This window comes from Lathyrus oleraceus, chromosome 7 (assembly GCF_024323335.1).
Source record: "Lathyrus oleraceus cultivar Zhongwan6 chromosome 7, CAAS_Psat_ZW6_1.0, whole genome shotgun sequence".
In the NCBI taxonomy this organism is placed as follows: domain Eukaryota; kingdom Viridiplantae; phylum Streptophyta; class Magnoliopsida; order Fabales; family Fabaceae; genus Lathyrus; species Lathyrus oleraceus.
In genome coordinates this window covers 524,382,052-524,396,020 of record NC_066585.1, presented here as the reverse complement: position 1 = coordinate 524,396,020, position 13,969 = coordinate 524,382,052, and the positions used below count along the sequence as shown (strand labels likewise).

At 32.1% G+C, this 13,969-nt stretch overlaps 3 protein-coding genes across 3 annotated transcripts; 1 reads left to right on the top strand and 2 right to left on the bottom strand.

Moving 5' to 3' along the window:
* Positions 1–442: 442 nt before the first annotated feature.
* LOC127104735 (secreted RxLR effector protein 161-like) lies at positions 443–1,039 on the bottom strand. Its single transcript, XM_051041902.1, has one exon. The coding sequence runs from the start codon at positions 1,037–1,039 to the stop codon at positions 443–445; it is 597 nt and encodes a 198-aa protein (XP_050897859.1).
* A 1,979-nt stretch (positions 1,040–3,018) lies between these two features.
* LOC127104734 (uncharacterized) lies at positions 3,019–4,275 on the bottom strand. The gene is made up of 2 exons (XM_051041900.1): positions 3,946–4,275; positions 3,019–3,807 (listed from the first exon to the last, which is right to left on the bottom strand). Exons 1-2 carry the CDS (start codon positions 4,273–4,275, stop codon positions 3,019–3,021), a joined length of 1,119 nt encoding a protein of 372 aa, XP_050897857.1.
* A 7,410-nt stretch (positions 4,276–11,685) lies between these two features.
* On the top strand, positions 11,686–13,870 carry LOC127101663 (F-box/kelch-repeat protein SKIP11). Its single transcript, XM_051039131.1, has 2 exons — positions 11,686–11,853; positions 12,408–13,870. Exon 2 carries the CDS (start codon positions 12,528–12,530, stop codon positions 13,728–13,730), a length of 1,203 nt encoding a protein of 400 aa, XP_050895088.1. The 5' UTR covers positions 11,686–11,853; positions 12,408–12,527; the 3' UTR covers positions 13,731–13,870.
* Positions 13,871–13,969: the final 99 nt, after the last annotated feature.

Here is a 13,969-nt window from a genome sequence, read left to right as displayed (position 1 = left end):
TTGGGAATATTACAAGAGTATTTATACATTAAGAGAATAACAAAAAATACAACTCAAAATATAACTAAAGTGACCCAACAATTAAATTCTATTATTTTTGGAATAATAACATAAATTTAATTGCATTTAACACACCACCTCACTTTAGTTGCTCCAAGTTCACCATGTTCAAGCACTTCTTCAGCCTCTTGAACACATCATTTGTCACACCCTTTGTCAACAAATCCGCGACTTGGTCTTCTCTTCGGCAACAACTCAATCTAAGCTTTCCATCACCGACCAATTCTCTCAAATAATGAAACCGCATATCAATATGCTTGCTCCTTCCGTGTGCAATCGGATTCTTCGTAAGATTTATTACGGAAACATTGTCTACAAACAATGTGGTGGCAGCATCATCACCACATCCCAATTCCTTCAATAGATTCATAAGCCACATAGTTTAGCACGCACCTAACGACGTTGCAATGTACTCGGCCTCAGAACAAGAGAGTGCTACAACCGGTTTCTTTTTCGAACACAAAGAGATTGGTGTACTACCAAACATAAAGATGTACTCCGCCGTCGATTTTCGGTCATCTTTATCTCCGCACCAATTAGAATCGGTGTAGCCAAGTAAATTGCACTTACGCCCCGTGTCCGATGTGGGAAAGAGAATTCTGTAGCCAAGAGTACCTTTCACATATCTAAGGATCCTTTTGACCGCCTCCAAGCGAGACACCTTAGGTCTCTCCATGAATCTACTCGCAATACCGACACTAAAAGCCAAATCCGGACGCGTATTGCACAAATACCGTAACGATCCAATCAAGCTCCGATAAAACGTTGGATCGACATCATCCTCCTCATCACTTTTGGACAGCTGCACTCTAGCCTCACAAGGTGTAATAGAAGCATTACAATGCTCCATATCACACTTTTTCAAAATGTCTAGAGCATACCTCCTTTGGTGCATAAGCAACCCCACTTTTGACTTGTGAAACTCTATGCCAAGGAAGTAATTCATGACACCAAGGTCTATCATCTCAAACTCTCTCATGAGCTCACTTTTGAACCTTGAAATACTCTTGTCATGGTTTCCCGTAATCAAGAGATCATCAACATACAAGAAAAGTATAATAACACCATCATTCGTATCCGATCTCACATAAACTCCATGTTCGGATACACATCATTTGAAACCAATGTCAATAAGAAAGTCGTCAATACATTTGTTCCAAGCTCTTGGAGCTTGTTTCAAACCATACAACGCCTTGTGTAGCTTGTAATACTTCATCTCTTGATTTTTTATCACGAAACCGGGTGGCTGCCCCATATAGACTTCTCAATAAGAGGACCATTCAAAAACGCAGATTTGACATCCATTTGGTAAACCATCCAATTGTTGATATGCGCAATACCAACAACCAAACGAATAGTATCTAATCTAGCCACCGGTGCGAATAACTCCTCATAGTCTATACCTTCTCGTTGCAAGAATCCCTTCGCCACTAATCGAGCTTTGTGCTTGATTACTTCACCTTTGGGATTTGCTTTAACCTTATAGACCCATCGCACACCTATCGGTTTCTTTCCAAGTGGTAAACCGACCAACTCCCAAGTACCGTTTTTCTCAATAGATTCCATCTCCTCTTTCATTGCACATATCCACTTAGGATCACTTAAGGCTTCTTCCTCATTTACCGGTTCGGATTCGGCCATAAGCGCGAAATGAACAAAATCACCATCGTTATTCACTTCGTTATCTTGGAATCTTTCGTAATCTCGGAGTCTATGAGGCAAGGATATTTGCCTCACTGGTCTACCATTATTAACAACATAATTTTGCGCTATTGTAGGTGTTGGTACAACGGTGTCGGAAGCCTCCAAATCAGTGATTTCAAAAAACTGCTGCTGCTGTTTTCTGTGAGTAACATGTTACTACTAGTAGGGTAACCGATTACTGCTGCATTTTCTGCAATTTTGACTTCATCAAAAGTCACATCCCGGGTTATGACGATCTTCCAATTTTTTCCATCGAACAACTTGTACCCTCCAATAGAGTGATATCCTACAAATATCATCTTCTCACCCTTATCATCCAATTTCTTCTGAAGTTGGTCCGGTACATGACGATATGCAATCGATCCAAAAACGCGCAAATGATTCAAATTCGGTTTGAAGCCACTCCAAGCCTCTTCAGGTGTAAGTTTCTCCAGTTTCTTAGTGGGACACCTATTCAACAAGTAGGTGGCTGTAGACACGGCCTCACCCCACAATTCCTTAGGCAAATTTTTCCCACAAAGCATACTACGCACCATGTTCATTATTGTACGATTTTTCCTCTCGGCAACCCCGTTTTGTTGAGGCGTATAAAGAGGCACCCCCTTACGTACAATTCCCTCAAGATCACAAAACTTTCCAAACTCACTAGAGGTATACTCACATCCACCATCCGTTTTGAGAATTTTGAGCTTCCGACCGCTTTGGCGCTCCACCATGGATTTGAAATTCTTGAAAACTCCAAATACCTCATCTTTTCTCTTGATAAGATATGTCCAAAGCTTCCTACTAAAATCGTCAATGAACGTAATAAAATATTGATTGCCACCATAAGTCTTTGCTAAACACATTCTTGTGTTGTTTAGCCTTCACACATTCCTCACACAATTCAGTTGGAATACTAATGTGTGGCAGCCCCGTTACCATTTCACTTTGTTGTAACTTTCTTAGATCCCTAAAATTAAGGTGACCAAGACGGTAATGCCATAACCACTCATCTCTACTTGTTGCGGTAGCTAGACAACGATGCTCCATAACCTTTAACTCAACCTTAAATGTTCTATTGGCAACCATCAACGCTTTTAGAATCAACACACCATTTGAATCCAAAACGCGTAAAATCTTGTCCTCCAAACGAATTTTGTATCATCTTTCAAGTAATTGGCCAATTCTTAAAAGATTACACTTAATTCCCGGTATATACAAGACATCTTTGATCCTTGAATGTCCACCATTCCTTTTTCCGATCAAAACATCTCATACCCCTTTGGAGCTTAAAGTGGTGTCGTCGGCAAATTTGACTTTACTTTTTGTCGCTTGATTGATTTGCACAAACCAATCTTTTCGACCCATCATATGTGTTGAACAACCGGAATCCAAGTACCACTCATCTCTCCCTTTGACTCCATCACGAACGGTAACCAATGCACTTCGATCCGAATGCGTTTTCTCGCTATTTTCCGGAACGGTACAGCTGCTGTCCCGTAAACTGTCACTACTGTAGTTGCTGCTCGGAACATCCGTAATGCCATAACTCTCCTCCGTTATCATTACTAGAAGTGTGTCCTCATCATCTACCTCTTCCCTAGCAACCTTGGCTTCATTATTGTAATTCTCATTCGATTTACCACGACACGAATTTGCAAAGTGTCCAAACTTTCTACACTTGTAGCATTGCATCTTACTCATATCACGCTTCTTAAAACCATTGCTATGACCACTATCCTTGGAGCTACTTTCACCCTTTTCACTCGTCGAATGCTTTGAATTTTGCAAATCGTTTGAACCAAAATTCTGAAAATTTGATTTACCTCTCGCCGCAAATTTTCCTTTCGACCTCTTATTCTTTTCATTGAAACGCGCTTGCAAAGCAATCTCCGCTTTGGCTTTGTCGGCACCTCTCTCATCCATCCTTTGTTCATGTGCCTCTAACGAACTTTGCAATTTATCCTTACTCAAAGTTGTTAGATCCTTTGATTCTTCAATAGCCACAACTATATTATCGAAACGTGATGTTAACGAACACAATACTTTCGACACAACATTCTGCTCAAGAATCGTTTCCCCACAAGATTTGATTTGATTAACTGACCGGGTAATGCACGTAATGTAGCCGTTGATCGTTTATTTGTCTTCCATTTGTGTTAACTCGAATTGTCGCTTGTAAGTTTGTAACCTTACAACCTTTGCTTTGACGGCATTGACATATGCTTTCTCCAAGATTTCCCATGCTTGCTTCGCCGATTCACAATCGCCGACCTTCTCGAAATTGGCATTATCAACACACGAATGAATCAAGAATAGGGCTTTGTAATCCTTCTTCTTCTCTTCTTTGTGTGTAGCTCTTTGAATGTCAGTAGCCTCTGCCCCTAATTGTGTAACTCCATTGACGATGATCTCAAGCACCTCTTGATAACCAAACAAGACCTTCATTTGTTTCGCCCATTTATCATAGTTCTTCGAATCAAGAATCGGGAGATTGGTGGGAATTCGATCATTGGAAACGGTTGCCATTGTTGCAGCGAATCAGGATCAATAACCAAAGCTCTTGATGCCAAATGTTAGAACATAAAAACTCAAATTGAAGGTTTGACAATGGTGGAAGATAAGAAATTGGGGAAGATGAAGTTGAGAGAGAATTAGAGAGAACACAATAATATTGGCTAAATAGTAATTTTGGCATTAATTGGAATTGGGAATATTACAAGAGTATTTATACATTGAGAGAATAACAAAAAATACAACTCAAAATACAACTAAAGTGACCCAACAATTAAATTCTATTATTTTTGGAATAATAACATAAATTTAATTGCATTTAACAGTAATCCCATATATGGTTTCAGAATCTACCATGGAATCTGACTTTGTTCACACCATTTATATACAATATATTCTCACTACTCCTGAAAACTCTTTAAATATTTCAAATACTAAGCATATTGCATTTCTTTTTATTTTTGCTTCACCATTATCTAATTTGTTCTAAATTTATTCAATTGATCATGCATCATATTCCTAAAATCCTTAACTGGTGAGTTATTTTGTATTTGCGATCAGAGAGTTTGTAGATTCATTTAGACAACTAGCACTGCATCTTGTCCATTAACTATCTTTAAAGGCGTAGTTCATGTTTCCCCCTTAAGTAAATTTTTGAAAGCCTATGATATTTGATTTAATGCCTCATGCTAGTTTTGTGGCTTTTAGCTTATAACTTTTTTTATTAAATTGATCGAGATCTTGTTTATGACTTTGACATGTCCATTTTCTTGATTCAATATATCCCACAATTTTACTTTCTATAAAGACAAAGTCTTTATTATTAGTAGTTAGTGTTTATGGTGTTCCAAAATTGCATTCAATGCAACATTCAATGAAATTTATTAGCTTTTTTTTTGTTTTTCATCTTTCATAGAAAATTCTTCTACCCATTTCGAGAAATTATCCATAATTACATATATGTATATGTGTCTATTTGATGAAGCTGGATGGATTTGTGTATTTAATTTAACACCTAATCACAAAAAAAAAACAAGGTTAATTATAGAATGCAGTTAGTTCGAATGTATGTGTTGAATCTTAGATTTTGATTTCATTCTTTGCACCCTTTAGAAAATTTGAAACAATCTTTAGTCATTAGAAGGCAAAACATATTTTTCCTTTTAAAAAAAACATTTTATCCCATGTTTAGCTGGCCTCACAGATTCCTAAATGTGCTTCTAGTATATCCATATAAGCATCTTCTTCTCATAAACACACCTACTATTGGGGCTGATGTACAATCTATTATTGTATAAATTTTTTCCAATTTTTTTGAAATAAGGAACAAGTCTCAAACGATTGACGCTAGTATGACGATCGATTTTCATCTAATTTTTCCAAGTTTTTTCTTGGCAATAATGCACCTACAATCAATTGTAGGCCTTAGATTATCGATTGATGTTGCGTGAACTTTCAATTTTTTTAAAATTCAGTCAAATGTTGATCCAACCTTTTTCATTTTCACGCATCACTATAAAAGAAAAAGCCTCCACCCTTGTTAGTAACCATAGCCGCCTCATTTTGCATCCAAAAGAAAAGAAAAAACTCTCAACTTTTCTTCATCTTACTTCTCAAATATTCAAGAAAACTCCATTAAGGCTTTAACTTTTCTTCAACAATGGAAACTCAAGGAAAAGGAAAAAAATCATGTTCTAAGACTCCAACCATGGATTTGTCAAGGCTCCTAACTTCTTCTAGTCAAAAGTAAATATTTATTGAACACTTTAATAAAAGAAGCTCATTACGACTAAATACGATGATGTTGCATCTTTTCCTTCTGAGTGCTTTTCTTTTCAAAATGTCTTTGCATCTCTTGGCTTAGAAGTTTGGTTACTTATGGTTGTTACTATCCAAATTGGTTAAAATTTTCTATTTCAATTTGGATATGAAAAGTAATAAGCTACCTCTTTAGTCAAAGGTGTACTGATTTCTTTATCTATTAAGAAACTTGGAGAAAATATACATATTCCCTAGGTTGGTAGTGAGGTTATGACCAATTATGATCAAAATCGGGAAAATTATAATAAGAAGGACTTCTGTTACAGTATTAGCCACTTTTTTGAAGAAGAGTTTCATAACAAAAGAAGGCGTATGAGTGGTGTTGTCCCAAAACATGTCCTTTAGTCTGCGATTAGTCTGTCGATTGATAATAAGATGCTCCATTACTTTATTTGCTATGTCCTGGTCCCTAGGTATTCAAATCGTCCTTCCATCAATGATATTAAGATTCAAAATCTGTATGTTAATAAGAACAAAATTCCTCTGAATTGGACTTATGCGATTATGAATCACATGTTATCACATACTAAAATATCAAAAGGTCTCCCTTATGGAAAATTCATCTCAAAGATCTTCAAGTATTGTAATGTCAATACCACTAAAGAAGTTTTCTATCAGATGTTTGGAAAGGAAAATAAAATTAGTATTAAAACTATTAACAACAAGATTCAAGTTTTGTATGACAAGCACAAAAAGACCATCAGTTACATAAATGAAGATTTGACTCAACCTCCCTCTCCTTCTTCTCAACACAAAGACGATGATTAACCCTCAGAACCATCGAATCAAATGCTTATGGATTACATGGTTCAATAATTTGGACATATGAATAATCAATATGATAGCATTCAACAAGAGTTGGCTGGAGTTTTGGGTAGGATGGATCGGTTGAAAGCTTTTCAAAGAGGAGATGGGAATGCAGACATGCACCAAGATTGGAATTATACTACGATTTTTCTGTCTTTAATTTATTTCGGTTTTTCATGTTCAAAAAATTTATTGGCTTTGTATTGGTTTAGATTTATGTTGTTTTTCCTATATTATGCATGTTTGAATGCTTATGTTTGGATTTTAGTATATATGTTATGTATGCATGCCTTTATTCTTGTAATTACCTCTATTTTTACCCATCTTTCTCTTCTTTTTGATAATGTTAAAAGGGGAAGATGAATGTATGTATGCTTGTGTTTCATTGTTTATATTCAATCAAGATATGTAGATGAAAAACTCAAAGGAGTCAAGATTTCATGAATTAAGGGGGGATATTTATCTTAGGGGGAGCTGTCTGAAATATCACAAGCATTCATTATATATTTATCGTCATCAAAAGGGGGAGATTTTGAAGTTAAGCTTCTAAATTGGATTATATTTTGATGAATACAAATCTATGGAAAGAAGGAAAAGTAATCTCAAGGTTGAAGAAGTATCAATATGATAATAGTTTGATCATGCTCAAGTTATGGTTTATTAAGGGATTGATCACAAGCTAAGGTAAAATATGCAATTCATTATGTATATGTTTTAGGTGTTCACAAACGTTTATCTAAATCCTTATAAAATTTCCATATCACTCATGCATGATTCCCATTCAAACTATGCATTTAACTTAGAAAAATTTCAAGTTTTAATTTGGAACAATCAATTGACACATAGGTACAATCAATTGACATGAATTCCCTGGATCTATGCATGGCCTGAACCTTGAAGAAAACAATCGATTGTGTTATTGGAACAATTTATTTAGGGGGGGGGGGGGCTAATTTTTAACCCCACAATCGATTGGTGTATCACTACAATCGATTGTCACTTTGTTCAATTTTTTAAACGTTGGAAGAGAAATAATTGATTGTCATCCTTGACCAATCAATTGTAACATGTAGGATCTTGAAAAATCTGAAACATTGACATACCACTTCATTGCATTGCATATGATCATGATATCTTTTCCAAAGCATCGCAAATTCTCATGACCATTTTTCCAAAAATTGACATTATTTCTATAGGTACCTTGTGAGATATTTATAGAAAAAAAATTCAGTTTTCAAATTACCTCTTTCATCAAATATTTTCAAATAATTCATCTATGCATTTGTAAAATCTCTTAGAAACTTTAATGCATAATTTTCAAATATCAGAGCAAAAATTTCTTGAGCACTTAGAGTTTATAATTTTGAATTATTGTATTGAAAGAGAAGATTAAGTTTGAATTTTGAAAATAATCAAAATTCATTTGTACTCAATTATCTGTATCAATGTACTATTTCTTGTTTGCCAAGTTTGTGGAAACAAGAAAAGTTAGGAGAAAGTATGGTTCTGTGCTTTCTTTATTGTGTTAGAGAATTGAAAATACTTTTAGTGTGAGGCTGTAACAATTTCTAAAATAGTAAAGTCCTTAACTCGGTGTGGAGGGACTGGGTTATCCTTGTTTGAAAAGTGGAACTAGTAAGTATATATCTTGTCTCATTTACTTTAGTGCACTTTATTTTATGCATCATTTTTCTTAGTTCCTCACCATAATTCCAGAAATTTAAAAAGAATTAGAACATCGGCAAGATAACGAGAAAAAAAATCTTAAAACCTAATTCACCCCCTCTTAGGTTGCACTCTATACTTAAAGAAAAAGTGTGCCTTAACTTATATATCATTGTACAATTTCGATGTGCCCACTGCTTATAAAATTTTAGTCTAAAAGATGAGTTATGGAGAGTAAAAGGGTTCCAGAGGTGATGTGCAACACAAACCTTTTCTAGAGCATGTCGATCCTTCACAATGTCGACAAGTAACGCCTAAAAATCCTCCAAGCAAAGAGGTGATATGCAACACAAACCTTTTCAAGAGCATGTCAATCCTTCACAATGTCGACAAGTAACGCCTAAAAATCCTCCAAGCAAATTTCTTAGGCACTTGCAAGTCAACCGTCTACTATATCTGCAAGACACACATACTTGTCACATTTTATTGTATTTTTGCATGAATTCATAGAAGATATTTTTGATGTGAAGACATGGAGAAATTATAGTTTTCATGTGGTTGGTGATTTGCTTCAGTTGGATGAAGATTCTTGTCCATTGATTCGAACATAATTAGACGCTAAAGTTTATTATCATGGGATGCTTATTATTTAAATTGTCATGAAAATGATTTTTTAATTTATTGACATTACATTTGTATTTTTATTATTGGTGTAAAATTTTAATTTAAATAAAGTTTAACTTTATATACTATATTGCCTTTAGTGGAGTTATTTGAAGTAAATAAAAAATTGTATTTATAAATTGAGTATTGACCTAGTCTATAGAGAGTTATTCTATTATTGTATATTAAGCGTTAAACATAATTTAGTTTTACATATTATTTTATTTAGAGTGGAAATATTTAAAGTAAGAGAAAGAAATATGCACCGATGGTGTAAAATATTTTTATATTGTCAATTAATAAAACTCGTGAATCCGCCACATCACACTTTTATTTTTAAAATAATATTATGTGTTTTGATAATATAAAATATTTTGATTGAATGTCAGACGAATATTTCTTTACACCGACTGAATACTATCTTTAAAATCTTAAAATAAATAATAAAAATGACACTTGCTCTTAATACAATTGTATTTTTTTAATAAATTTTATATTTTTAATACTTAAATAAATATTGTTTAACAGTAAAAAAACAGTGTAATCAATTAAAAAAAGTAGTATAAAGATTATGCAACTGTACCAGTGTTTTCTAAACAAAATTGTATTTCAATCAAAACAATGGTCTTAAGTAATACTTTTTAATATTATTATTGGGCTAAAAGCTTATATATATAGCCACGATTTTAGTTGTTTCCTTTCAAATTTAATTTTTAATGTCTTTTCATTCGAATAACTTTAATTAGAGTGTTGATAGTTGGTATTCGGGTGTCAACTTAATTAGAATTTTAAGCTGTTATGCATTTTCACTCTAAATTTTATAAAAAAAATTGAAAGGAATATGATTTTGAATAAAATTATAATGGAATAAAATTTAATTAAATAATTTTAAAAAAATTCATTGGAAAAGAAGAATTTAAGAGAAATATTCTAACTTTTTAAAGAAAATATCAATAATAAAGTAAATATATTATTTTCAAAGTACATTATATTTTGTATATTCATTAATATTTTTATGGGTATCACTTGTATGGTCAAACTTTACATTAAAGTATTCCAAATCTTTTTTTAAATTGAAATAAAAATTAATTTATTATATTTTAATAGTTTGTATAGCTTAATCATAAAAATTATATGTCTTTATTGTTACAACTCAGTAGGTTTGTTAAATTAATTTATTATAATTAAGTCATCATATATTTCTCATATTGAAAAAGTTTATTTTAGAATTATATAGTCAAACTCTTACCATCAATAATATTTTTTTATGAGGTCCAAAAGATGGAGAGCAAAACTCATGATATCTTTCAAATGTTATTTATTATACATTTTGCTGAACATGTTAGATGAATTGAATTTTTTTTATTGAAACTTTATGAAAATTTATACTCAATTATAACTTTTCATTTGAATGGAAAAAATGGCTTTATAATCTTACAATACATAGTTTTAATCTTTACTGAAATATTTATATAATGATTATTAAGATTAATTTAATAAATTCATAAAAAAATATTTTTCCCCAATTTATTTTTTGAAATAAATCCTTAACTTGTTAACTTAGTATTTTATTTTGAGTTAACATATAATCCAGCCATTTCATTTGAGTAATCATTTAAAAAAAATTCACACACATATATATATATATATATATATATATATATATATATATATATATATATATATATATATATATATATATATATATATATATATATATATATATGATCTTTTAGTTCAATTTAACATTAACCATCATTTTATCAACAATAGTCTTTTTAAAAAGATTAAATAATAAAGGTATTGACCGTATTATAGAAAAAATGGATAAATAATTTTAATAGAAAACAGATTTTTTTTTAATACTTTTGATATTCTAAAATGAACTTAAAACAAAAAATACGAAGAAGCAAATAATATCAATAAATTTTTCAAGGAAAAAGGAAGACGGTGTATTATACAATAAACATAAATTTAAAAGTAAAGTTGAATGTAATGAGATAAGGACAAAATCTTTCCTCAAAATAGTCCAAATTATAAATTTCATATTTACTCATATTTAATAATTATTGAAATTTAAAAAAAAAGTAATTGACAAATAATGGATTTGGTGAGTTGGCAAAACGACTCTACTTAAAAAAAGGTTTTTGATAGACAACTCAACTCATATAAAAAAAATCTCATCCTCGTCCATAGGATTAGGTTTAAAGAGGGTCTAAATCATGAGAGTAATTTAAAATTAAAGCAAAAAAGACAAATAATATGAAATACAATAAGCAGGATGATTCAATGGAAAATAAAGAAAAAACAAAATATATTATAAATAAATAAAAAGGAATTGATATACCATGACCAAAGATCACAATATAGGTCAGGTAGTTAACAGATTTGACTTCACGCAGATAACCACAAATAGTGAATTTGTGCAGTAGTTTACGTATACCATGGGCGAATGCATTTTTTTTGTTTTCTATTTTTTAATATTTTTTTTACACTATATAAACAATATTACTGACATATAAATGGCATAATCTCTCGTACATATAATATTGATAAGAGACTATATGTACTTTGGAGATAAGAGAAATTGTAGAGAGATCTAACTTTTCAATTTCACTGCTTAGTTCTTTCAAATTTGTAAGTTTTTCTTCTTGTTCTCCCATTTTATTTTGATGTTTTGTATATGTGTTTTTTCTTGATCATCAAAACTTTCCAATTGAGTATAAATTATTGTGTAGAAAATACTGAATGAGAATTATGCTAATTTAAATTACAAGTATTTTATTTATCAAAAACAATTTTTCTGATGGATTAATATTGCAGTTCTTCAAATTGGATATGAAATTCATTATTTTTATTGAATTTATTTATCTGATTAATTTTCAAAAACTCCTCACTCTTATATTTGAACTTCTTTCCTATGGTAACTTACAAATATCTGATATTGAAGGTTAAAATTCTTTAGAATAATAAATCTTGATTTTTAATAAGATGGTATTGATAATTGGATACTCATTACGATGTGTGTTATGTTTGTGTGCATGTTTTGTACCCATAAAGTATTGATGTGTGGTTTTGTGCCCAATTCTTCCCATTTTCGATAAAAAAATTATTTAATGGAAATTGTTTGATAGTATATTTTTTTCATTCCGTTTAACATTTGTAGAGGATTTTTTCATATATCTTTGCAGATCAAGTATATTTGACGCCAAAATCATATAAGAAAGATAAATAGTTTTATTTTTATTATCATCACGTTTGGATCTTCAAGGAAAGAAAAATTAACCAAATATAGAAAAAAAACACAAGTGATGTCTAAAAACATAGAAGACCGAGTGGAAGATCCTAAGAAAAAGGAAGAGCAAAAGAATCAAGAAGAGGGAAAGCAAAAAATTTCTATTTTCCCTTCCCATTCAAAAGGAAATAACAATGGAAAACGACATGTTGGTGAGACTTCTGATTTAGGTAGTCTTATTCAGCAACTTGGTCGGGATATATCAATTCATTGTCTCCTTCAATTATCAAGATCTGATTATGGGTCAATTGCTGCACTAAATACGAGTTTTCAATCACTAATTCGATCTGGGGAACTTTATCAACTTAGGAGAAAAATAGGAATAATAGAACATTGGGTTTACTTTAATTGTGACGTTCTTAAATGGGAGGCATTTGACCCAAATCGTGGTCGATGGATGCAATTACCTAAAATGATTTGTGATGAATGCTTTATGTTGTCTGATAAGGAGTCTCTGGCTATTGGTACCGAGCTTTTAGTTTTTGGTAAGGAATTAATGGGTCCTAAAATTTATAAGTATAGCCTTCTAACAAATATGTGGTCAGTTGGGAAAATGTTGAATACTCCTAGATGCTTGTTTGCTTCTGCTAGCTTAGGAGGAATTGCCATATTAGCGGGTGGTTGTGATATGCGTGGTAACATCTTAAGCTCTGCTGAGCTCTATAACTCTGACACTGGAAAATGGGAAACCCTTCCAAACATGATTAAAGCAAGAAAAATGTGTTCAGGTGTATTTATCGATGGAAAATTTTATGTTGTTGGTGGAATTGCAGTTGACAAAATAACCCAACTTACATGCGGTGAAGAGTTTGATATGACGACAAAAGAATGGCGTGAAATACCCAACATGTTCTCAATGAGAAATGAGGTGCTTGAGACACCACCTCCTTCTGGGTCACCTCCTTTGGTTGCTGTTGTAAATAATATATTGTATGCTGCTGATTATTCACAACAGGAAGTAAAGAAGTATGTTAAAGGAAACAATTCATGGGTTACCATTGGAGGATTTCCTCAGCAAGCAAACTCAATGAATGGTTGGGGACTAGCATTTAGGGCATGTGGAAATAAGCTAATATTTCTTGGAGCTCATAATATTCATGGTAGAGGCATGCTTGAGATTAATGCTTGGGTCCCTGACGAAACTGCGCCACAGTGGAACCAACTTGCGACAAAGGAATCAAGGAGTTTTGTTCATAACTGCACTGTGATGGGATGTTGATGCTATTTTGTGTTGTATGGATTTTATTTCTTATTATGATTTCAATATTTTAATTTTCCCCAAATCTTATTTTTAATGATTTCTAGTTTGTTAATATGGGTGTTACTTTTGTAATATTGAATTATGTTATTTTTATTCTATATCGTTGTCAGTGTTTTAGATTCAAATTTCTATTGGTGGAACTGGAAAAATATTAAGTTAATTGTAATGATGGATTGTTGAAGATTTTTATTTGTTTA